We start from the raw sequence: 27502 nt of genomic DNA on the forward strand, positions 1-27502 counted from the left end.
TAGATGTTTGTCAATATGATTACTACACGAGATAAACCAGGTTAGACTTTATTTACCCACTAGATGTTTGTCAATATGATTACTACACGAGATAAACCAGGTTAGACTTTATTTACCCACTAGATGTTTGTCAATATGATTACTACACGAGATAAACCAGGTTAGACTTTATTTACCCACTAGATGTTTGTCAATATGATTACTACACGAGATAAACCAGGTTAGACTTTATTTACCCACTAGATGTTTGTCAATATGATTACTACACGAGATAAACCAGGTTAGACTTTATTTACCCACTAGATGTTTGTCAATATGATTACTACACGAGATAAACCAGGTTAGACTTTATTTACCCACTAGATGTTTGTCAATATGATTACTACACAAGATAAACCAGGTTAGACTTTATTTACCCACTAGATGTTTGTCAATATGATTACTACACGAGATAAACCAGGTTATACTTTATTTAAGCAAACACACCATAAAGACAATGAGTGACATTAACAGAAATGTGATCATCTGCTCTTTACATATAGCACCATTCTCCGACTGACCACACAACAGATACATTAAAGATAATGACCACAGACCCAGGAGACCAGAAACATTCACAGATCAGACCAACTTAAAGATAATGACCACAGACCCAGGAGACCAGAAACATTTACAGATCAGACCAGCTGAAAGAGAATGACCACAGCCCCAGGAGACCAGAAACATTTACAGATCAGACCAGCTGAAAGAGAATGACCACAGCCCCAGGAGACCAGAAACATTTACAGATCAGACCAGCTGAAAGAGATGGAATGACAGATTAGGGTGCAGTTCTACAGGTTTTATAGTCTCTAAGGTAGCATAGTCTCTCCCAGTCCTAGGGCCAATACTGTGGCCTTTTATAACTTAGATTTGCTCACCTCCGGCGTCCTCTCTCCTCCGTCCTCTCTCCTCCGTCCACTCTCGCCTCCTTTTGAAAAAGGTCAAAGTTAATCAAGGAGAGTCAGCGAGGAGAGTGAACGTGGATGAAAATACAGTTGCTTGAAATGAGACGGTCCCTCTCCACTTGCGCATCACTAGGAGAATTGCATTTACACAGGTGGATCCCCCAAACACGTGTAAAGTGCTCAAAACAAATGAAATTAGTTGTTCAATACATTTATAGATAAAACAATAAGTAGCATATTATTTTTAAATGTGTTCATTTTTTTCTCCTCTGACCTAAAAGCTGATTCAAAGGGGGTGTGGCAGATTTGAAAAGTGTTCCGCGTTAGGATACACATGAGTGTCCTTGATGAAAGGTGGCCATTGAGGAGGGGAAGACACTCTTCTGTTCTCCCACTAACGAATTAACACACTCCTCCAACATTAAACCACTTATTGGTTTCTGGGTCACGGAGGAGAGAGGACGGACGACGGTCTTTGGCCCAAACGAGAATCTCCCTGTATTTACAGCCTTGAAACAGAGGCATACATTGGTATGCTATGGTCAGATCCATAATGTACAGTTCTTGTGGTTTATCCCATTTCTACACTATTGCCCTTGATCATTTCTCTGAGAAATACAAGACAGCTTCATCTGGAGTCATCTCCATCTGACACTGTTCCATTGAACAGATGCTGGACAGACCCTGATGCTCAGTAATACCTGCTAACATACAGCAGAGGCCACTGTAGCACCATCTCTACTCCTTCAACCTTTTTCCATGCCAACAATACAAAACCATTGACAGTTTGACTTGACTTGAACCATTGATAGTAAATGGAACCATACATCACTCCCCCTCATCAATCAGGTACTGAACATGATTTAAATCCCCATCAGGAATCATTTAACAACAACTGATGGCTGTAAGACTCCCAGACAGTTAAACCTTATCCTCAGGTATGTCCCCTTCACGCTCCCCACATGGGAACGAGAACACCCCCTGGCTGGACTTCCTGTGAGACATCCCCCTCTGAGTCCCTCCATCCCCCACACCCCCCCTCAGTGTCCCCAGCTGGCAGTCAGCAGGACTCCCAGGCAGCATAGAGGAGGGCCTGGAGGCGGCAGAGGCCCAGCAGGTGGAGAGGGTCTCCCCCTCTGAGCAGGACGGCAGGTAGCTGGGGCTGGGGCTGGCTGAGGAGGGCAGGGTGCGCTGGCTCCCGTTGAGGCAGGCAGAGTTCTTCCGTGAGTAGCCAGACTCTGCAGAGTTCTTCCGTGAGTGGCCAGAGGAGTTGAAGTGGGAGGTGCGGTAGTTGGAAGCCCGCCAGCCTGGGCGACTTCTATAGTGACACTGGCATCTAAGGTTGGGGAGGGGCGGGAAAATGTTTAATTAAAAACATTGTCCACTGAAATGTGTCTTTTGTTTCCACAGCTACAGACACAATGTACATACTCTAACATAGTTTTATATCATTGGCCTAAGAAATACGAAAGGCCAACCGGAGGATGCAGATGAATTAAGGAGTACAAGTAATATGATAGGTATTAAAGTAATGGACCAACCAGAGGATGCAGATGAATTAAGGAGTACAGTAATATGATAGGTATTAAAGTAATAGACCAACCAGAGGATGCAGATGAATTAAGGAGTACAGTAATATGATAGGTATTAAAGTAATAGACCAACCAGAGGATGCAGATGAATTAAGGAGTACAGTAATATGATAGGTATTAAAGTAATAGAGCAACCAGAGGATGAAGATGAATTAAGGAGAACAGTAATATGATAGGTATTAAAGTAATAGACCAACCAGAGGATGCAGATGAATTAAGGAGAACAGTAATATGATAGGTATTAAAGTAATAGACCAACCAGAGGATGCAGATGAATTAAGGAGAACAGTAATATGATAGGTATTAAAGTAATAGACCAACCAGAGGATGCAGATGAATTAAGGAGTACAGTAATATGATAGGTATTAAAGTAATAGACCAACCAGAGGATGCAGATGAATTAATGAGTACAGTAATATGATAGGTATTAAAGTAATAGAGCAACCAGAGGATGAAGATGAATTAAGGAGAACAGTAATATGATAGGTATTAAAGTAATAGACCAACCAGAGGATGCAGATGAATTAAGGAGAACAGTAATATGATAGGTATTAAAGTAATAGACCAACCAGAGGATGCAGATGAATTAAGGAGTACAGTAATATGATAGGTATTAAAGTAATAGACCAACCAGAGGATGCAGATGAATTAAGGAGTACAGTAATATGATAGGTATTAAAGTAATAGACCAACCAGAGGATGCAGATGAATTAAGGAGTACAGTAATATGATAGGTATTAAAGTAATAGGCCAACCGGAGGATGCGAATGAAGGCCAGTTTGAACTCTCGGCTGTAGCAGGGGTAGATGATGGGGTTGAGACAGGAGTTGAAGTAGCCCAGCCAGAAGAACACCTTGAACAGCGTCTCAGGAGGACGAAAGTCTGAGTTGAAAGACCCTGGGGGAACAAGAACACATACAAGTTATACAGCTTTATATTGATCTGTATTGATCTGTGTTCCCTGTTCATGACAACAGCCTTTATATCATTGAAGTCAATACATAAAGCTGCACGCGCCAGGCTGCTTGATAACCTCACTAGTGTACTTATATTTTTGTCCAATAGATGGCAGCATGCTGTAATGAAACCATGTTGTTCATGATGGACCAAATCAGCTGGACATGTAAACTGCCTCAGTGAAAGATAAATAACGGGGGACAAAAACAGCTCATTGCGGCCTTTTGCAACATTGCCAGAAGACACAGTAAAGGAACCATACATCACTCCCCCAGAGAGGCCAGAGATCCTAAACTAGATAAATATAATGTTTACTTCTTCTGACAACGACGCCACATTAGTCCCAGGTATGAGACTGGTGGACCTGGCTGGCGGACACCAACCTAGCCACTTGGAATTGACACATATCAAACACTAACAGGGCCTGGGATGACCCCAACATTCTGAGGGAAGACAGATACGTTCCAAATGAGATGCACCTCTTCAAAAAGAGGGCAGGAATCGGTATGTCTTCAAGGCTACATAGCATCTTAAACTTCTTAGCCTTGCTATCTCAAGGTCATTTTTCAATTACAGTAGCATTTGTGCATTGCATTTGAATTAGAAAATAAAAATAAAATAAAAATGTGTTTACCTTTATTTAACTAGGCAAGTCAGTTAAGAACAAATTCTTATTTACAATGCAGGCCTACACCTGCCAAACCAGGACCATGCTGAGCCAATTGTGCGCCGCCCTATGGCACTCTCAATCACAGCTGGTTGTGATACAGCCTGGATTCAAACAAGGGTGTCTGTAGTGATACTTCTAGCACTGAGATGCAGTGCCTTAGACCGCTGCGCCACTTGGGAGCCCTGGTACATCTTCCCATTCTAAATAAATGAATATGGTATCTTAATGACTTTACCATTACGGTAACATTGTGTCACCAGTAATATTTGTATTTCAGGATCGGTGGGTCCCCTGCGGGACGTTGAGCTAATGTAGGCTAATGTTATTAGCATGAGGTTGTAAGTAACAAGACAATTTCGTAAGACATAGACATATCTGATATTGTCAGAAAGCTTAAATTTGTGTTAATCTAACTGCACTGTCCAATTTACAGTAGCTATTACAGTGAAAGAATACCAGGCTGTTGTTTGAGGAGAGTGCACAGTTTTGAACATGAAAATTTGAAAGCAACCAATTAGGCACATTAGGGCAGTTGGAAACAATATTTTGAACAGAAATGTAATGGTTCATTGGCTCAGTCTAAAACTTTGCATTTTCACCGCTGACATATAGTGGCCAAAATCTGAATTGCAGCTGGGCTGGAATAATACATGATGGCCTTTCTCTTGCATTTCAAAGATGATGATGTAAAAAAAAAATACAAAAGAAAGGTTGGTTTTTTTCTTTGTATTTTCTTTTACCAGATCTATTGTGTTACATTCTCCTACATTCCTTTCACATTCCCACAAACGTCAAAGTGTTTCCTTTCAAATGGTATCAATAATATGCATATTCTTGCTTCAGGGCCTGAGTTACAGGCAGTTAGATTTGGGTATGTCATTTTAGGCGAAAATTGAAAAAAAGGGTCCGTTCCTGAAGAGGATTTATAGGCCCCTCCCTCAAGTTTGCTACTGTTTGCTACTGGAGGGAATAATCAAGGTCCTTGTATATCTTTGTAATCAGTGATTTGTCAAGGTGGTAACACCAATGAAATCAAACTGAGAGACACATTATACTACTTAAAGAAATAGGCATTTTAACAGTGTTCTTTATTTTTATTGAAACAATATATTCAATAATTGTGTTCATTGTCTAGCATTCAAAATAATAGATTGATATCTATTATTGTGTGTGTGTGTGTGTGTGTGTGTGTGTGTGTGTGTGTGTGTGTGTGTGTGTGTGTGTGTGTGTGTGTGTGTGTGTGTGTGTGTGTGTGTGTGTGTGTGTGTGTGTGTGTGTGTGTGTGTGTGTGTGTGTGTGTGTGTGTGTGTGTGTGTGTGTCTGAATGATGTCTGTGGTGTAGGGTAAGCCGCACTTGGTCTCTGAGGAGATGAACGGCCCAAATTAAAATCACATTCCTGGTAAAATTGTGGATGCTCTATAATCCCAGGCAATCGTGTGTGAACGTTATAGGACAAATTAGGACATAATATCTGGAGAACCACATATTGTTCTCTTCCAGGACCCTGATGAAAACAGCTTGTCTGTCATAACTCTGGATGTTAGGTTATTACATGATTGTATCTGAGCTCCTAGTGTGCGGCTCTCCTTTTCTTTTTAAGTGTTTTATTTCGCTAGCCTACACCTCGCCTACACCTCGCCTACACCTCGCCTACACATGTGTGTGTTTCTTTCTCCTCCAGATGAATCTTTTCCAGGACACCAACATAAAGAGAAGTAGTAGTACTGGTAACAATGTCATCTGGTAGTGGTAACAACTGTCATCTGGAAGTGGTGATTCTGTCATCTGGTAGTAATGGTAACACTGTTACTTGGTAGTACTGGTAACAATGTCATCTGGTAGTGGTAACAACTGTCATCTGGAAGTGGTGATTCTGTCATCTGGTAGTAATGGTAACACTGTTACTTGGTAGTACTGGTAACAATGTCATCTGGTAGTGGTAACAACTGTCATCTGGAAGTGGTGATTCTGTCATCTGGTAGTAATGGTAACACTGTTACTTGGTAGTACTGGTAACAATGTCATCTGGTAGTACTGGTAACAACTGTTATCTCAACGTGGTAACACTGTCATCTGGTAGTACTGGTAACACTGTCAGCTGGTACTGGTAACACCTGTCATCTGGTAGTACTGGTAATACAGTCATCTGGTAATGGTGACACCTGTAATCTGGTAGTACTGGTAACAGCTGTTATCTCAAAGTGGTAACACTGTCATCTGGTAGTGATGATAACACTGTCATCTGGTAGTACTGGTAACACTGTCAGCTGGTAGTACCGGTAACAACTGTTATCTCAAAGTGGTAACACTGTCATCTGGTAGTGATGATAACACTGTCATCTGGTAATACTGTCATCTGGTAGTGGTGACACCTGTAATCTGGTGGTAATGGTAACACCTGTCATCTGGTAGCACTGGTAACACCTGTCATCTGGTAGCACTGGTAACACCTGTCATCTGGTAGTAATGGTAACACTGTCATCTGGTAGTACTGCAAAAACTATCATCTGGTACTGGTAACCCTTTCACCTGGTTAACACAGTCAACTGGTAGTGAGAAAACTGTAATCTGGTAGTACTGTTAACACTGTGACCTTTTCCTACTGTTAACACTGTGACCTTTTCCTACTGTTAACACTGTCGTCTGATAGTACTGTTAACACTGTCGTCTGATAGTACTGTTAACACTGTCGTCTGATAGTACCGTTAACACTGTCGTCTGATAGTACTGTTAACACTGTCGTCTGATAGTACTGTTAACACTGTTGTCTGATAGTACTGTTAACACTGTTGTCTGATAGTACTGTTAACACTGTCGTCTGATAGTACTGTTAACACTGTCGTCTGATAGTACTGTTAACACTGTCGTCTGATAGTACCGTTAACACTGTCGTCTGATAGTACTGTTAACACTGTCGTCTGATAGTACTGTTAACACTGTCGTCTGATAGTACTGTTAACACTGTCGTCTGATAGTACTGTTAACACTGTCGTCTGATAGTACTGTTAACACTGTCGTCTGATAGTACCGTTAACACTGTCGTCTGATAGTACTGTTAACACTGTTGTCTGATAGTACTGTTAACACTGTCGTCTGATAGTACTGTTAACACTGTTGTCTGATAGTACTGTTAACACTGTTGTCTGATAGTACTGTTAACACTGTCGTCTGATAGTACTGTTAACACTGTTGTCTGATAGTACTGTTAACACTGTCGTCTGATAGTACTGTTAACACTGTCATCTGATAGTACTGTTAACACTGTTGTCTGATAGTACTGTTAACACTGTCGTCTGATAGTACTGTTAACACTGTCGTCTGATAGTACTGTTAACACTGTCGTTAACACTGTCGTCTGATAGTACTGTTAACACTGTCGTCTGATAGTACTGTTAACACTGTCGTCTGATAGTACCGTTAACACTGTCATCTGATAGTACTGTTAACACTGTCGTCTGATAGTACTGTTAACACTGTCGTCTGATAGTACCGTTAACACTGTCATCTGATAGTACTGTTAACACTGTCGTCTGATAGTACTGTTAACACTGTCGTCTGATAGTCATCTGATAGTACTGTTAACACTGTCATCTGATAGTACTGTTAACACTGTCATCTGATAGTACTGTTAACACTGTCATCTGATAGTACTGTTAACACTGTCATCTGATAGTACTGTTAACACTGTCGTCTGATAGTACTGTTAACACTGTCGTCTGGTACTGGTAACACTGTCATCTGGAAGTGGTATAGCTATCATGTGGTAATACTGGTAACAACTGTCATGTGGTAGAGGTGCAACTGTCATCTGGTAGTACTGGTAACACTGTCATCTGGTACTGGTACCACTGGTCATGTGGTAGTACTACTCACACTGTCAACTGGTAATTATAATCCTGTCATATAGTAGTAGTAACACTGTCATCTGATAGTACTGCTAACACTGTCATCTGGTATTGGTAACACTGTCATCTAGTAATGGTCACACTGTCATCTGGTAATGGTAACACTGTCATCTAGTAATGGTCACACTGTCATCTGGTATTGGTAACACGGTCATCTAGTAATGGTCACACTGTCATCTAGTAATGCTAACACTGTCATCTGGTATTGGTAACACTGTCATCTAGTAATGGTCACACTGTCATCTGGTAATGGTAACACTGTCATCTAGTAATGGTCACACTGTCATCTGGTAATGGTAACACTGTCATCTAGTAATGGTGACACTGTCATCTGGTAATGGTAACACTGTCATCTAGTAATGGTGACACTGTCATCTGGTAATGGTAACACTGTCATCTAGTAATGGTCACACTGTCATCTGGTAATGCTAACACTGTCATCTGGTATTGGTAACACTGTCATCTGGTAATGGTAACACTGTCATCTAGTAATGGTGACACTGTCATCTGGTAATGCTAACACTGTCATCTAGTAATGGTAACACTGTCATCTGGTAATGGTAACACTGTCATCTGGTAGTGGTAACATTGTCTGAACCACAACTAAGTAATGCATTTAGAATATAGTATCGCATAACACTACCACTCCATAGGGCATGACACAACTACGAAAACAGTCATAATATTAATTGCTCCAGACTTCCTACGACAAAGCACAACATATAATTTCAAATGCATTTATACATAAGCAAACATTGTAGACAATCTGACACACTCTGACACTCATCTACTGTTTGAAAGTGTGGTGTGTATTGTCAAAGACACTCATTTTACATGCACAACTCTAGTGGTACGACCCAGTTCATCCTTTACCCCTGACTGGGCCCTGTCCAGGGAATCCTTTCCTACTCTTACCCTAGACCCGACGTGGTGCCAGACTTGAGAGAGAGTGGAACTTTTGTTTACTGTACATTTTTTATTGTTTATTTCACTTTTATTTATTTTCTATTTCACTTACTTTGGCAATGTAAACAAATAATAGAGAGAGATAGAGAAAGATTGAAAGACAGCGATGGAGGAAGATGGACAGAAAGAGAGCGACAGAGAGAGACAGAGAGAGAGACAGACAGACAGAGAAAGAAAGAAAGAAAGAGGAAGGTAAATGGGGGGAGGGAGGGATAGAAGTAAATAGTTGGGGGCTTACTACCCAACCTATTCTGCATCTCAGGCAGGCCTACGCTGCATCAATTCCTGGTTATGTAATCTCATTTACTGTGGACGTCTAAAATACCAGCCAGTGAACTCTGTTTCATACATGTACTGTACAGGAGGTCAAGCCACGTACAGAGAACATTCTCCCTCTGTCTCTCTTTCGCTTTCTCCATCTCACGGACCAAAACACACACAGAGATTATCCTAATTGCAAATGCGTTGTGCCATCTGTGACTCAAGCCTCACAGTAAACAGTGCATCCTTGCCATCCCTGCCACACACAGAGAGATTGGCTGATCTCTCTCTCTCTCTCTCTCTCTCTCTCTCTCTCTCTCTCTCTCTCTCTCTCTCTCTCTCTCTCTCTCTCTCTCTCTCTCTCTCTCTCTCTCTCTCTCTCTCTCTCTCGCTCTCTCTCTCTCGCTCGCTCGCTCTCTCTCTCGCTCTCTCCATCTCACAGACCAAAACACACACAGAGATTATCCTAATTGCAAATGCGTTGTGCCATCTGTGACTCAAGCCTCACAGTAAACAGTGCATCCTTGCCATCCCTGCCACACACAGAGAGATTGGCTGATCTCTCTCTCTCTCTCTCTCTCTCTCTCTCTCTCTCTCTCTCTCTCTCTCTCTCTCTCTCTCTCTCTCTCTCTCTCTCTCTCTCTCTCTCTCTCTCTCTCTCTCTCTCTCTCTCTCTCTCTCTCTCTCTCTGTCCTTGGCCAGAGCTAAATGTTTTGTGCCAAATTAAAGGAGCAGTGTACTGGGACTGAGAGGAGAACCAGTGGGTAGTGGGAAGCTTCACTTCCTCCAAGGGGCCAGGGAACCACAGAGGGGCCGTTAGCCTGGTATGAGCCCATGCCAACAAAGCTGTGTTCCTGTCTGCCTCTCTGTCAGGAGTGGGCTCTACACACACAGAGAGAGTCCCCTGGGGGCCACGACCATGGGTCAGTGCCTAGACCACAGTGCCTGGACCAATACACACAGCCACTGTGTCAACTCAACCCAACACACACACTCATGTACAAAGAGGATTATCAGAGGATTAAGCTCATCCTAATATATCTATTACTTAACATATCATTTTGTTTAACCAATTATAAACTGTCTATACACACCATGTATTCATATTTAGATTCTGGATTCTGACACTGCTCACCCTAATATATCTACTTTGGATTGTTAATGTTTCAATGGAGATGTTTTTATCTCAATATCAAATCAATAGCCTCTTAGAAAGAGACACTTCTCAACTAGCTATTATTAACAGATAGGTTTGGAAAGATCTTTCTTATTAGTCTATTGACTATATGTACCGTCTGGTGTCAGGCCAAAACTCCATCCCACCAAAACAGGTAGAAATTTCAGGCCATCTTTTCAAACAGCTCTTACACTAAAAGGGTATTATCATAATTTTCACAATTTCACAGCATTATTCCATTCAGACCCCTTGACTTTATCCACATTTTTACAAGTTACAGCCTTATTCTAAAATGGATGAAATAAAAAAAATCTTCATCAATCTACACACAATACCCACTAATGACATCACAATACCCACTAATGACATCACAATACCCACTAATGACAAAGCAAAAACAGGTTTCACCCCAGTCTGCGGTCCTGAGCACTCTGGAGAAGGTTTTCATTAAGGATCTCTCTGTACTTTGCTCTGTTCATCTTTCCTTCGATCCTGACCATTCTCCTAGTCCCTGCTGCTGAAAAACATCCCCACAGCATAATGCTGCCACCACCATGCTTCACCGTAGGGGTGGTGCTAGGTTTCCCCCAGATGTGATGATCGGAATTCAGGTCAACGAGTTCAATCTTGGTTTCATCAGACCAGAGAATCTTGTTTCTCATGGTCTGAGAGTCCTTTAGGTGCCTTTCGGTAAACTCCAAACGGGCTGTCATGTACCTTTTACTGAGGAGTGGCTTCTGTCTGGACACTCTACCATGAAGGCCTGATTGATAGAGAGCTGAGGAAATGGTTGTCCTTCTAGAAGGTTCTCCCATCTCCACAGAGAAAATCTGGAGCTCTGTCAGAGTGACCACCAGGTTCTTGGTCACCTCCGTGACCAAGGCCCTTCTCCCCTGATTGCTCAGTTTGCCTGGGTAGCCAGCTCTAGGAAGAGTATTGGTGGTTCCAAACTTCTTCCATTTGTTGATGGAGGCCACTGTGTTCTTGGAAACCTTCACTGCTGAAAACAAAAATGTATACCCTTCCTCAGATCGACACAATCCTGTCTTGGAGCTCTACGGACAATTCCTTAGTTTTTGCTCTGACATGTACTGTCAAGTGTGGGACCTTATATAGACAGGTGTGTGCCTTTCCAAATCATGTCCAATCAATTTAATTGACCATAATCAAGATGTAGAAACATCTCAAGGATGATCAATGGAAACAGGATGCACCTGAGCTCAATTTTGAGTCTCATAGCAAAGGGTCTGAATACTTATATAAATAAGGTATTTTTGCTTTGTTTTCCATACATTTGGAAAAACAACCTTTTACTCTTTGTCATTATGGGGTCTTGTGTGTAGGTTAATGAGGGGGAAAAAACGATTTAATCAGTTTTAGAATAAGGCTGCAACATAACAAAATGTGAAAAAGTCAAAGGGTCTGAATACTTTCCGAATATACTGCATATATAAAACACAGGACAATTATATTCTGGACTGCCCTGGTCTATAACACCTGTAGATCTGTGTACGTGACCAATAACGGTTGATTTGATTTGACACACACAGAGGATTAGAGCGGACAGAAGAAAGATAAGAACACAACAGGAGAGAAACCGGGAGAGCTTTTTCCTGCATGTTTGCTCAGGAGGTCCTTTGTGATATTTAGCTTTGAAAGCTACGTGTATTATTGTAGATTGTTTTGTGTGTTTTAGCTGCACTTTGTGTGTATGACACTTTGTTCTACAGTATCCTTTTGCCATTGTTTATATTGAATTCCTATTCATAACTGTCAGTATAAACTGTCAACTGTTTGGTACGGCGCGTAGCCAGTGTCCGGTGGTACATGAAAGACAATGGGATGGGGGAAGAACTTAAGGAGAACTATTGTTTCTCCAATGATCTGATCCCGTCCACTGAAAACAGTGTTTGCACCTCCTTCCTGCAGACAAACAACCTTCACTCCACATTATTACATTATTTTACACAGAACTTAACACATTACTTTACACATGGCACAAAACGTTTCATTGTTCCCTCTGTGTAATTTGTTGTCGTAAGATGCTCCCTTCCAAAAGAGACATTGGTCTCAATGGGACTTCCTGTTGAAATAAACGTCAAATAAATCAAACATTACACAGCGTAAGAAACAACAGGAGCATCTGCAGGAACGTCCTGAGGAAGCAATGCATCCTGTTATTCTCACTGATGGTGTGTCCGATAGCTTTATGACCACACACACATGTACACACATGCAAAGAGGTGTCTAAGATCAGCGTTGAGCGGAGAGAAAATCACACACTCAGACCGGAATGATAGAACGTCCATTAGGTATGTACAGTAAGATGTGTCTGGTGTTATAAAAACCGGGTTTCTTGGTGACATAGCCTACACACATATGTGATGAACGATGTAAGCCGAGGGAAAGTGTTATTGCTTTGAATGAAAGACACGGAATGAGGATATTATCGGCGCATTCAGTTGATGTCCCTGCGCCCTTGCTTTAGTGACCCTGTCCAGTGGTCCATGGCAGCTCGGTCACAAGGCTCACCTGCCATCCCCTCTGTATTGACATCACTCCGCTGACACTTAGCATTCTCATTATTCTTCCCTTCAAAACACCATTTCAATTACCCCCAGAGCACAGGGGCCAGCGGCCTCACTGCGTAAGCACAACATGGACACACGCAGGTGGAGACATACACGCATTGAGACACATCGAGACACACACACACACACACACACACACACACAGCTCCACCGTTTCAATCACATAAAAATACAACACTGCCTCACACAAACACACTGTTTTATAAATACAAATTGTCACGTTTGGACATGCTGCCTTCACCATTGGCTAAATAACAAGTGCTGGGTGTTCTTATATGCAGAGAAAATAACACAATTATCCCCTGAGTATAAATGATTTTTCACTGACTGGCTGAGATCAGAGAGACAGCTTTTAGATGTCCCACCTTCATTTCCTGCAGCTAACGAGGGAGATGTACAGGTAAGTGCCAAAATAAAGGAAACACTTTCCCACCTCCATCAACAAAACACCAAATTATGGAATATATTGTGGAAAAATGGTGTCGCATCCCTCCAATAGAGTTCCAGACAAATGTTCAATGCCAAGGTGCATTGAAACTGTTCTGTCTCGTGGTGACCCAATGCCCTATTTAGACACTTTATGTTGGTGTTTCCTTTATTTGGGCATTTACCTGTATATCGAAGGAATATTCGTTGATAGAAGCTGATGGATTTTGTGCCCTCTGGGATGGCAAGATTACAGATAAACCTCTGCATCTCATTCTCATTCTATGGAGATACAATTAGGCACATTTGTTTACTGTACTTGTTAAAGGATGGGTCTCTCTTTGGGGAATAACACATTCTCAGCTTCTTTCTGTGAGAAAGTTCAGTTCAGTAAGCAGGTCTGATAGAGCATGAATCCTACAGGTTATATAGCTGTGTGTCTTACACACAGAGATGAATACTGACACCTGTGTATCCTTTCAGGAAGTGATTAACACAGGGCTACTGGTTGCCCACGTCAGTGACCTTCATTAGTCTTTGTGTGTGTGTGTGTTTGTGTGTGCATGCGTCCGTCTATTTTGTGCTTTGAAGTCAGGCGGCTGACTCCTATGAGCCGTAGTTACACAAAACATCCACGCTGGAAAAAAGACCCTCAGGCCACCTGGCATGTGGTCTGAAATCAACATGAGTTTGAGGAGAGAGGAGCCGCTAGGAGCACAGCCAGCCATCACTCTAGTTACATTACATCGACCACAGACTAGTGATTGCAGTGGTTGGGTGTAATGAGCGGCTCACAGGAAATCCCCCTTGGTGGGAGGAGGTAGGCTGATGAAGGCAGTGGGAGTGGAGCTGGGCTGGGAGAGAGAGGATGTGTGTGTGTGTGTGTGTGCGCGTGTGTGTGTGTGTGTGCACGCATGCATACGTGTGTGTGTTTGTGTGTGTGCGTGTGTCAAAAGGAAAGGGGGATACCTAGTCAGTTGTACAACTGAATGCATTTAACTGAAATGTGTCTTCCGCATTTAACCCAACCCCTCTGAATCAGAGAGGTGTGGGGGGGCTGCCATAATCGACATCCACGTCTTCGGAGTGCATGTTGTAACGGTTTTGACTTCAGGGTCGTCACAATGTGTGTGTGATGGAGCTTGTGTGTTTCTGCTCCTATCAGGCAACTATTACTGGGGCTTTAGACTTTGAGCTAATGAGCCAGACAGTTAAGCTCAGAAGAGCAACATTTCCAGACTATAGGATAGGGAGAATAGATGGGTGAGGATACGACTACAGGATCGTCATAATATACTGACGAGGAGTCGAGAAGAGGTAGCGTATTCCACTGTATGGTGTGGTTATGTAAACACTATGGATGTACGTGGTCCACTGTTCCTACTGTATCAATGCTTGGATTCACAACTCTTGCAACGCAGCTTAAAATAGCCCCTAAAGTGAAACAAGGCTGTACTGTGAAGTAACATGATACACTGTATTGTACTGGCCCCTAATAATCAGGAAATTAGTCTCGTGGCTATCTGTTGATTGGTCTTAAATAAACAGTCCAGAGCTGTCCTCATTCTTACCCCCGCCCCCCTCCTCTTCCCACTCCAAAGAACCCTCAGGATCAACAGAACACAACTTCACAATGTTCTCAGGATGTGCCCAGATTTCTGTGCTTCTGTTATCTAATGAAATGTTCCTTAGAGCGGTAGGAGTAATCTCCTGCTGCTGTCCGACCTTGTTTAGTGACCAGCAACCTCATCTCGGATAGAAACGCATAATGTGTGCGTGTGCGTGTGTGTGTGTGTGTGTGTGTGTGTGTGTGTGTGTGTGTGTGTGTGTGTGTGTGTGTGTGTGTGTGTGTGTGTGTGTGTGTGTGTGTGTGTGTGTGTGTGTGTGTGTGTGTGTGTGTGTGTGTGTGTGTGTGTGTGTGTGTACAGCAGTGGGGGGTTCTTAAGGAGACTTCATATTAGGTTCTTTGCTCCAAGGCAAAGTGAATGTCTGTGTCTCGAGTCCCTTAAAAGACTTTAGCTTGAAAAACAGGAACAAAGTTGCAATAATACTGTTTGTCCCTCTTTTGAGATGCAGTAGCAACAACATAGTCAGTTTACACTTCTTCAAAATAGTCAGAATTAATCCAAAAATAATCCAAGAAATCTGTTAGAAATGTTTACAGAGGATGTTTGATGCAGAATTTCTCAAGTGAAAAAATTTACATGAAAACTAGTTGACTGACAATAAACATCCATCATTCTCACTCCTACTAGGAAAAGTAATGTCGACCAAACAGAGACAAATATTTTTTGCACAAAACCCTGCCGAACACCAAAACTAACCAAATGTCCCAAAGTGTACTCATAATATATGCGCAACCTTTTTCGACTGGGAAGCATGCGACAGGCTTAAGGCCAGGGCCTGTCAAAAAGCACATTTCCACAAGGCTGCAGTAATTATAGTCGCACCGGTTGGCGCTCAATGTTAAATTAAAATCTCCTTATTATCATAGCTAAGCCAGTATGAAACCAATGTTGATGAAAATTCACAAATCAACTTGATTCGTCATGATCTGTCTGGCCGTTTACCGAGAACCACTATAACGGATTGTTGACAGGGTCGTTAGCATTAGGGTTGACAGACAATTTTTTGAGGGAGTTCTATTACTCTGGCCCGGGTTGAACGGAGCAAAGGCCCATCACGCCATCGGGTGAAGAAAGGGAGGGTGGAGGATCCCTCTCAAAACAAGCAGTAATCTTTGCCAGACAGTAAAAAGGCAGCATGGTGCGTCATCCAAAAAAACATCTCTATTCCTTAAAATAAATGTTTACGTTTTCTATTTAGTTTTCATTAGGTTGGCAGATAAAGCGTTTTTTATAAAAAGCAATCACTTCTGCATTTGAAAACAGAATCTTACTTGACTACACCACTTTCTTATGAGGCGACTTCACCGTCGTCGGCCAGAGCGAGGCACCTGCTTCACACCCAGCAGGCAGCCCAGTTCAAAAAAGAAATGCAATCACTTCTCACCCAGTAACCCAGGCCAAATAAAGGAACCCCGTCACTGCTTGCTTGCGCCACCTGTACACTGTCAAAACATGCAAGAAAAATAATGTTCAATCAGTACTGAGTGAATGAACAACTAAAGCAATTTTGGATTGAAGGTGGCTGCCATCACCAGACTGTCCATTGAAATGCAGTGTCAAGTTGACTTACACCTCTAACAGTGTTTGTAACGGTTAGCGTCACCGCCCTGGGATTTGAAAGTCCTGGGATATTTTGACCAAAAAAATGTAGTGTATAGTTTTTGACGCCCACGCTCTTCCTGACACACACTGGGGCACACACACTGGTGCACACACACTGGTGCACACACACTGGTGCACACACACTGGTGCACACACACTGGTGCACACACATGGTGCACACACACTGGTGCACACACACTGGTGCACACACACTGGTGCACACACACTGGTGCACACACACTGGTGCACACACACTGGTGCACACACACTGGTGCACACACACTGGTGCACACACACTGGTGCACACACACTGGTGCACACACACTGGTGCACACACACATGGTGTGTGCTTATTTTAATTTATTAGGTGTCTCTTAAAGGAGCCTTTGGGTTGGTTGGGCATCGTTGAGTGGCAAGGTGACGAAGTGGGACCTGTACTTGTACTAGTGTCTGTGTCTTGCTACTACAGAGGAGAGAACGGTGGCGAGACCAGCTCTCAAACTCTCAAGTAAGTTGTTGTTGCCCTCAACCGTCAGATGCACACCATCCCTACGGTACATCCCATGGACACACTGCTTAATGGCAGGGTGGCGGATTGTGGGCATTTTTTAAACATTTTTTTTATTTCACCTTTATTTAACCAGGTAGGCAAGTTGAGAACAAGTTCTCATTTACAATTGCGACCTGGCATGCACCTATCCCGTAGAAATGTGCAAACCTGCTGATTCATTTATCACCTGGCCATCTCTATGGGAATATTTCTGTCATTTGAGAAGCTAAGAAATGTGTCAAACTGGCCAAAGTGGATCTGACAAACAACTCCAGCACTTACACATGTACACAGTAGACTAGCCTACATCACACACATCACACATCAGTAGCACTTATGTGTGTTTTCATATTTATACTGACATTTAAAAATGGGGGTTCTTTTCCTGGACTTGGACAGCTGTGTACAGCATTACGAAGAGCATTTGCAGCTAAATGATTAAGAGTGAGAAAGTTACAGACACACAAATATCATACCCCCAATAGACGATAACCCCTCACCATTACAAGATCAGGTGAGGTTAGCATGTCTTGCAGGTATGATATTTGTGCGTCTATAACTTTCTCACTCATCGTTATTCACAATTCGTTCAGGATTATTTGTAAACATGGTCGCATCCACATGAATGTAGAAGAGAGATCAGAGAAAAGTTTTCCAGTTTACTCCATACTGGCTTAAATGGGTTTCTGGTTTTTGCTTCCCTCCGGAAAATCAGTTGTTAATATTAAATCAAAACTAACAACTACATTATTTCTTTTGCCATTTGTGATTATTGTTTACTTTTACTTAACTTTTATTTCTGTGTTATATTATACTATAACGTTGTATAATAATTTTGCATGTAAAACCATGGAAACCCAAAACATTAAACAAGGTTTTAAGTGAGAAGTAGGCATTGGTATGAAGCTGAAAAAGAAAGGAAATTCGCATGAGCCCCACAATGTGTACTTCACCCCTGCTCTACCAAGGTTTTCCTGCACACAGCTTTGACCTACTACAGTAGCTATGTTGGTCTATTGTACTTCCAACAATGTGTAGGCAGGTTGCTTAACGTTCCAACCTTCTCAAACAGCCTAATTCATAGTCTTCAGAGGGATAATGAACTTTACAGTGTCCTGCTGTTCAAATAATATATATTTTATTTTATACATATTATTTCAATAGCAGGACACTGTAAAGTCCATTATCCTGTGACTTTTGTGGTGGTCGTAGAGCAAAATGGAGAACAACACAGTGTTTGTGAGAGTCTTATCTTTCCAGTGGTCATATTAGGCCAAACCGTTCTGACGCTACAGGCATTTTCATGAAAAGACCAATTTTTCATGGTCTGACACACATCGCTGTAGAGCGACCATCTTCTACCACAGACGTGGAAGGCCGACATAGGTGGATGGAGTGGATTCAGAGTCGGCCCATGCAGATATCTCTAGCTTAAACTGACGGATTTTGATGGGGGGTTTTAAAATAGTGTTACTGAGATTGACGCACAGCTAAGTATTGCTACATAGTCATTTAAAAGAGGTAATGAACTGTCCATTGATCAGCACAGCAATTGATAAAACAGGACCATGTTTCACAAATGGTTCTGAGCTGATGTCGATATTACACAGGTAAACGAACGGTTATATAAATCAGGTTTGAAGACATGCTCTATAGACCACTATATCTAAACTCAGCAAAAAAAATCTACGTCTTCTCACTGTCAACTGCGTTTATTTTCAGCAAAATTAACATGTGTAAATATTTGTATGAGGACCTGCCTTACAACAAGCCTACAAGCACTCAGTCCAGCCTCTGTCAGCCTATTGCGGACAGTCTGAGCACTGATGGAGGGATTGTGCATTCCTGGTGTGACTCCAGCACCTGTCCCGCAGGTGTGATGTTCAGATGTACTGATCCTCTGCAGGTGTTACACGTGGTCAGCTGTCCATCCTGTCTCCCTGTAGTGCTGTCTTAGGCGTCTCACAGTACGGACATTGCTGCAGTCCTCATGCCTCCTTGCAGCATGCCTAAGGCACGCAGATGAGCAGGGATCCTGGACATCTTTCTTTTGGTGTTTTTCAGAGTCAGGAGAAAGGCCTCTTTAGTGTCCTAAGTCTTCATAACTGTGGCCTTATTTGCCTAGCGTCTGCAAGCTGTTAGTGTCTTAACGACCATTCCACAGGTGCATGTTCATTAATTGTTTATGGTTCATTGAACAAGCATGGGAAACAGTGTTTAAACCCTTTACAATGAAGATCTGTAAAGTTATTTGGATTTTTATATCAACCCCTGTTGTTAAGTTGGGTACACACTGACCAACAAAGGTGTTATGAAATATACACTGCTCAAAAAAATAAAGGGAACACTACAATAACACATCCCAGATCTGAATGAATTAAATATTGTTATTAAATACTTTTTTCTTTACATAGTTGAATGTGCTGACAACAAAAGCACACAAAAATGATCAATGGAAATCAAATTTATCAACCCATTGAGGTCTGGATTTGGAGTCACACAAAATTAAAGTGGAAAACCACACTACAGGCTGATCCAACTTTGATGTGATGTCCTTAAAACAAGTCAAAACGAGGCTCAGTAGTGTGTGTGGCCTCCACGTGCCTGTATGACCTCCCTAAAATGCTTGGGCATGCTCCTGATGAGGTGGTGCATGGTTTCCTGAGGGATCTCCTCCCAGACCTGGACTAAAGCATCCACCAACTTGTTAAATGTATGTATTGTTAAAATATAGGTTTAAGGAAATACAGGCAGGCGCCACATTACTACAAGACAATAGCTCAATGAAGCCTGTTGGTCTTTAAGTCTATAAGTATAGAAGTAAAGCTTGCTTTCATATAATAAAATAAAAGCTTGTAAAGGTAGTGGAAGGAGCTAGTGTCTTAGTGTAAGCTGGGGAAAATGCAATACATTGCCTTGTATACAGTACAAATCACGTTGTTGTGGGAGCCCCTCCTCTAAGAGAATGAACTAGGCTGTTTGAGAAGGTTGGAACGTTAAGCAACCTGCCTACACATTGTTGTGGGAGCCCCTCCTCTAAGAGAATGAACTAGGCTGTTTGAGAAGGTTGGAACGTTAAGCAACCTGCCTACACATTGTTGGAAGTACAATAGACCAACAGAGATACTGTAGTAGGTCAAAGCTGTGTGCAGGAAAACCTTGGTAAAGCAGGGGTGAAGTACACATTGTGGTGCTCATGTGAATGTCCTTTCATTTTAGGCTTCAGACCAATTCCTACTTCTCGCTTAAAACATCATTTTTTGATTTTAATTAACTAATAGCTCTAGTCGAAGCTAGGACTGCAGACTCCTAATAAGTGCACTACGGATAAGTACTTCCTGATAAGCACAAACTCGTTCACAATTCAAGTGCTCTACATTATTTCTAATGACTGGAGATCTGCATGCTCTGGTTCAGCGCATGCATTCACAACTGTCCCAAGCCAATCCACAGTGGTGGAAAAAGTACTCAATTGTCATACTTGAGTAAAAGTAAAGATTAGAAAATTTCCCAATAGAATAGAAAATGACCCAAATAAAAGTGAAAGTCCCCCAGTAAAATACTAATTGAATAAAGGTCTATAAGTATCTGGGTTTACATTTACTTAAGTACAGTGGTGGAAAAAGTACTCAATTGTCATAATGTTACTGGAGTAAAAATCCTTATATTAAGCAAACATTTTGGCTGTAAAAACTTAAAGTTTTTTGTTTTTACAGTCAAGACATCCAGGGGCACACTTCACCACTCAGACATCACTTAGAAACACAGTATATGTGTTTAGTGAGTGCGCCAGAACTGAGGCAGTAGTGATGACAACACGTTATATTGATAGATGTGTGATTTGGGCCATATTGCTGTCCTGCCTGAGCTTTCGAAATGTAACGAATACTCTTGGGGAAATTTATGGGAGTAAAAAGTACATACATTTATTTTCTTTAGTAACGTAGTGTAGTAAAAGTAAAAGTTGGTAAAAATATAAATAATAAAGTAAAGTACAGACACCCCAAAAAACGTCTTAAAATATTTTGATTTAGTTACTATACACGACTGCCAATGCATATATCAGGAGTTTTAGTGATTGACTGCATCTGGTTTATTAGGGTTTTAATAGATAGCTGACACAGTATATTACCATACTGGAACAGACCTCTTAGAGAGGCACAGAGAAGGGGAAGGACAGAGCAGAGGTCTCCCTGAAAACAGCAGCAGTAAATAATGATGAAAATTTTCCTCGTCTATCTGCACTGCTCTGTCCTCTAACCCCTACCGCCCCCCACTGGCCCCTCTAGACTTCACTAGCTTCCCCCCCCCCTCACTGGCCCCTCTAGAGTCCACTAGCCCCTAGCGGCCCCCCACTGGCCCATCTAGACTTCACTAACCCCTACCGCCCCCACTGGCCCCTCTAGACTCCACTAGTCCCTACTGCCCCCCACTGACCCCTCTAGACTCCACTAGTCCCTACCGCCCCCACTGGCCCCTCTAGACTCCACTAGTCCCTACCGCCCCCCACTGGCCCCTCTAGACTCCACTAGTCCCTACTGCCCCCCACTGGCCCCTCTAGACTCCACTAGCCTCTACCGCACCTCCACTGGCCCCTCTAGACTCCACTAGACCCTACCGCCCCCCACTGGCCCCTCTAGACTCCACTAGTCCCTAACGCCCCCACTGGCCCCTCTAGACTCCACTAGTCCCTACCGCCCCCCACTGGCCGCTCTAGACTCCACTAGCCTCTACCGCCCCTCCACTGGCCCCTCTAGACTCCACTAGCCTCTACCCCCCCCTCCCCCACTGGCCCCTCTAGAGTCCACTAGCCCCTACCGGCCGCCCACTGTCCGTTTTAGACTACAATAACCCCTACCGCCCCCCACTGGCCCCTCTAGACTCCACTAAGCCCTACCGCCCTCCCACTGGCCCCTCTAGACTCCACTAACCCCTAACTGGCCCCTCTAGACTCCACTAACCCCTACCGCCCCCACTGGCCCCTCTAGACTCCACTAACCCCTACCGCCCCCCCACTGGCCCCTCTAGACTCCACTAACCCCTACCGCCCCCACTGGCCCCTCTAGACCCCACTGCCCCCCACTGGCCCCTCTAGACTCCACTAACCCCTACCGCCCCCCACTGGCCCCTCTAGACTCCACTAACACCTACCACCCCCACTGGCCCCTCTAGACTCCACTAACCCCTACCGCCCCCACTGGCCCCTCTAGACTCCACTAACCCCTGCCGCCCCCTACTGGCCCCTCTAGACTCCACTAACCCCTACCGCCCCCCACTGGCCCCTCTAGACTCTACTAACCCCTACCCCCCCCCACTGTCCGCTCTAGACTCCACTAACCCCTACCGCCCCCACTGTCCGCTCTAGACTCCACTAGTCCCTACCGCCCCCACTGGCCCCTCTAGACTCCACTAACACCTACCGCCCCCCCCCACTGTCCGCTCTATACTCCACTAACCCCTACCGCCCCCCACTGGCCCCTCTAGACCCCACTAGCCCCTACCCCCCCCCTCCCCCACTGGCCCCTCTAGACTCCACTAACCCCTACCGCCCCCCACTGGCCCCTCTAGACTCCACTAACCCCTACCGCCCCCCCACTGTCCGCTCTAGACTCCACTAACCCCTACCGCCCCCCACTGGCCCCTCTAGACTCCACTAACCCCTACGCCCCCCACTGGCCCCTCTAGACTCCACTAACCCCTACCCCCCCACTGGCCCCTCTAGACTCCACTAACCCCTACCGCCCCCCACTGGTCCCCTCTAGACTCCACTACCCTACCGCCCCGCCCCCCACTGGCCCCTCTAGACTCCACTAACCCCTACCGCCCCCCACTGGCCCCTCTAGACTCCACTAACCCCTACCGCCCCCCACTGGCCCCTCTAGACTCCACTAACCCCTACCGCCCCCCACTGGCCCCTCTAGACTCCACTAACCCCTACCGCCCCCCACTGGCCCCTCTAGACTCCACTAACCCCTACCGCCCCCCACTGTCCGCTCTAGACTCCACTAACCCCTACCGCCCCCCACTGTCCGCTCTAGACTCCACTGTCCCTACCGCCCCCCACTGGCCCCTCTAGACTCCACTAACCCCTACCCCCCCACTGTCCCTCTAGACTCCACTAACCCCTACCGCCCCCCACTGTCCCCTCTAGACTCCACTAACCCCTACCGCCCCCTAGACCCCACTGTCCCCTCCCCCACTGGCCCCTCTAGACTCCACTAGTCCCTACCGCCCCCACTGGCCCCTCTAGACTCCACTAACCCCTACCCCCCCCCACTGTCCGCTCTAGACCCCACTGGCCCCTCTAACTCCCTAACCCCGCCCCCCACTGGCCCCTCTAGACTCCACTAACCCCTACCGCCCCCCACTGGCCCCTCTAGACCCCACTGGCCCCTCCTCGACCCCCTACTCGCCCCCACTGGCCCCTCTAGACTCCACTAACCCCTACCGCCCCCCACTGGCCCCTCTAGACTCCACTAACCCCTACCGCCCCCCACTGGCCCCTCTAGACTCCACTAACCCCTACCGCCCCCCCACTGTCCGCTCTAGACTCCACTAACCCCTACCGCCCCCCACTGGCCCCTCTAGACTCCACTAACCCCTACGCCCCCACTGGCCCCTCTAGACTCCACTAACCCCTACCGCCCCCACTGGCCCCTCTAGAGTCCACTAGCACCTACCGCCCCCCTTCCCTCGCCCACTGGCCCCTCTAGACTCGACTAACCCCTACCGCCCCCCACTGGCCCCTCTAGACTCCACTAACCCCTACCGCCCCCACTGGCCCCTCTAGACTCCACTAACCCCTACCGCCCCCCACTGGCCCCTCTAGACTCCACTAACCCCTACCGCCCCCCACTGGCCCCTCTAGACTCCACTAACCCCTACCGCCCCCACTGGCCCCTCTGGACTCCACTAACCCCTACGCCCCCACTGTCTGCTCTAGACTCTACTAACCCCTACCTCCCCCCACTGGCCCCTCTAGACTCCCTAGCACCTAGCCCCTACCGCCTGGCCCCCCCACTGTCCACTGGCCCCTCTAGACTCCACTAGCCCCTACCGCCCCCCCACTGTCCGCTCTAGACTTCACTAGCCCCTACCGCCCCCCACTGTCCGCTCTAGACTCCACTAACCCCTACCGCCCCCCACTGGCCCCTCTAGACTCCACTAACCCCTACCGCTCCCCCACTGTCCCTCTAGACTCCACTAACCCCTACTGCCCCCCCCACTGTCCGCTCTAGACCCCACTAGCCCCTACCGCCTCCCCACTGGCCCCTCTAGACTCCACTAACCCCTACCGCCCCCACTGTCCGCTCTAGACTCCACTAACCCCTACCACCCCCACTGGCCCCTCTAGACTCCACTAACCCCTACCGCCCCCCCCCCCACTGTCCGCTCTAGACTCCACTAACCCCTACCGCCCCCCACTGGCCCCTCTAGACTCCACTAACCCCTACCGCCCCCACTGTCCGCTCTAGACTCCACTAACCCCTACCGCCCCCACTGGCCCCTCTAGACTCCACTAACCCCTACCGCCCCCCACTGTCCGCTCTAGACTCCACTAACCCCTACCGCCCCCCCACTGGCCCCTCTAGACTCCACTAACCCCTACCGCCCCCCACTGGCCCCTCTAGACTCCACTAACCCCTACCGCCCCCACTGTCCGCTCTAGACTCCACTAACCCCTACCGCCCCCGACTGTCCGCTCTTGACTCCACTAACCCCTACCGCCCCCCACTGTACGCTCTAGACTCCACTAACCCCTACCGCCCCCACTGGCCCCTCTAGACTCCACTAACCCCTACCGCCCCCCACTGGCCCCTCTAGACTCCACTAACCCCTACCGCCCTCCCACTGGCCCCTCTAGACTTCACTAGCCCTACTGGCCCTGGGGCTGAGGATCCCCATTTCAGATAAGAGAGAGGCCCAGGAAGCTCAGGTCAGTGTATGTGGCATTTTCTTGACCATATGACTCTGGCTCAGGAAAACCTCCTGGGACCTATTAATATGATTAAGGAATTATGGTCCATACCTCTAAGCATTATGTCTTACAGCTGGTTAAGTTAAGCCCACCCTGACATGGTGACACCATGGGCATTAGTCTCTGCTATAGACAACTGTTTGTTGTTTGGCAAGGTAGTAGACCCCCACTGCAGAATAATAAAGTCCGATATGCCATACATATTTTTTGCGTCCCAAAAAGCACCCTATCCCATTAGTGTAATACTTTTAACCAGGGTCCATAGGGATTTAGTCAAAAGCAGTCCATTATTAGGGAATAGGGTGTCATTTGGGACGCAGGCATCATGCTGATAAATCATGTCAGTAAATTAATGGATGGTTATTATCATATAGGCCATGGTCAATGCCAACGTTCTGGAGATGGGATTTATGGAACAGTTCTCTCTGAATGGGACCCGAAGGCCACATAGATTTACTTCCAGATAAAAAAAGAAACATCTTCTCAGCCACTTTTCAGCAGTTTGTTTGCCAAATGTAACATGGCAGCAAAACATATTTAAATGTACCATAATATTTTTGTATGTGTATTATCAAATATTGAGGGTTATTTTAATTGTAGGCTACAGTATCATATTATTATGATTAGTATCATTGTTTCATTTAACTGCTGGACTGCTGTGTCAAATATTCATATTGATCAAGATAGTTTATATAAAAGGCGTGTTTGGATATTAATTTGGAAAAGGGTCAATATATATGGTAAAATATACCTACCGATTGGTAAGGCTAGGAAGAACGGCAGCCAGCAAAGCGTAAACATTCCAACCACGACCCCCAAAGTTTTAGCTGCTTTCTTCTCCCGGGAGAATTTCAGAAGTTTCACTGCCAGGGAGCTCCTCGCCTGGGTTGCACGGCCCTTGCTGGTGCCTCCGCCTGTGTCATCATGCATCTGGGATCCCCTGTGGATCCTGAGTGTCAGCTCACTCGTATTCATTCTCTCTCTCATCACCCCAGCCTCCAGGTTCTTGGTGGTTCGCTTGGCGACCACATAAACCCTAAAATACATGGACAAGATAACAACCAACGGTATATAGAAGGACCCGAGGGAGGAAAAGAGTGCGTAAAACGGTTCCTCTGTGATGAGGCACACTGTGTCGTCCGGCGATGGCGGCTGCTTCCACCCAAGGAGGGGTCCAATGGAGATGACCACCGAGAGCACCCACACCCCGAGCATGGCCAGAAGTGCCCGCTTCTCAGTCACGATGCTCAGGTACTGCAGTGGGTGGCTCACCCCGATGTAACGGTCGATTGAAATGACGCACAGGCTCATAATGGACGCGGTGCAGCACAAAACATCCACCGCCGCCCAGATGTCACAGAAGACCCTGCCGAACACCCAGTAGTTGAGGATCTCCAGGGTGGCAGACACCGGCAGCACGGTGGTGCCCAGCAGCAGGTCGGCGATGGCCAGGTTGATAATGAAGTAGTTGGTCGGAGTTCGCAGGTGCTTGTTGGTCACCACCGCCAGGATGACAAGGATGTTGCCCACGATGGCAAACACGATGAAAGCTCCCAGAACCAAGCCAAGCAGGATGGCACGGGTAAGATCCACTTCATCGATCTCCGTCCCGTTGCCAGTGGCATTTGTGGAGTTGACAGGCGACTCTGACAACCACGGTATCCCCACTTTCCCGCCCTGAAATTCCAATAAGGAACCATTTCCCCATAAATTGGCATCGTCAGTGCTCAGATTCATTTTGACTAAAGAGGTCCTCCATAGCAGGTTTCTAATCACATGGAGCTGTAGCACAATAAAACAAGCAACACCATCCCGAAATAAATCTGCTCGACCAAGTGTTGTTAGGCTACATGACTAAAGGAGAGGTTATCAAGGATTAAAACAAAATGTCCCAAATGGTGCATTTTCTTAACGTCCCACTCAGTTAATTATATCTCAAAGGTCTTGTCACATCAGTCCAATTGGAGTGCAGTTGTCTTGCTCTGTCTTCTCTGGGAACTGTCTGCATGAAAAGTATCGAGCAGTTCCCCCTGTGCCTCCTGTCAAACCTCACTGCTCAGCGCGCTGCACTGTATGTGCTTCAGCAGCTCTCTCCTTAATGCAGCTTGACTGTATTGGTAGATAGATATACCGCCGAACAGAAGAGACGTACTGTATATGACGCATATTAGGCCTACGCAGTAGCCCAATAATAACTGCACTAGGAAAATGTCTGTGGCAGCACAGAAAACGCATGGATTTCTGTGTTGGT

The 27502-nt window shown here is 45.4% G+C and overlaps 1 protein-coding gene across 1 annotated transcript; it reads right to left on the bottom strand.

The window, feature by feature from the left end:
- On the bottom strand, positions 1–27502 carry LOC124011642 (alpha-1A adrenergic receptor-like). Its single transcript, XM_046325097.1, has 3 exons — positions 26007–27502; positions 3295–3436; positions 1–2283 (listed from the first exon to the last, which is right to left on the bottom strand). The coding sequence occupies exons 1-3, from the start codon at positions 26986–26988 to the stop codon at positions 1869–1871; spliced, it is 1539 nt and encodes a 512-aa protein (XP_046181053.1). The 5' UTR covers positions 26989–27502; the 3' UTR covers positions 1–1868.

This window comes from Oncorhynchus gorbuscha, linkage group LG23 (genome assembly GCF_021184085.1).
Source record: "Oncorhynchus gorbuscha isolate QuinsamMale2020 ecotype Even-year linkage group LG23, OgorEven_v1.0, whole genome shotgun sequence".
Taxonomy (NCBI): domain Eukaryota; kingdom Metazoa; phylum Chordata; class Actinopteri; order Salmoniformes; family Salmonidae; genus Oncorhynchus; species Oncorhynchus gorbuscha.

Bases quoted from the DNA above. Each gene is read 5' to 3' on its own strand.
- LOC124011642 (XM_046325097.1), bottom strand. From the start codon at position 26,988: ATGAATCTGAGCACTGACGATGCCAATTTATGGGGAAATGGTTCCTTA. The intron at 3,437-26,006 runs GTAGGTATATTT...TTGTTCCCCCAG, and splicing joins CTTCCTAGCCTTACCAATCG to GGTCTTTCAACTCAGACTTT. The intron at 2,284-3,294 runs GTTGGCCTATTA...CCCCAACCTTAG, and splicing joins GCCTTCATTCGCATCCTCCG to ATGCCAGTGTCACTATAGAA.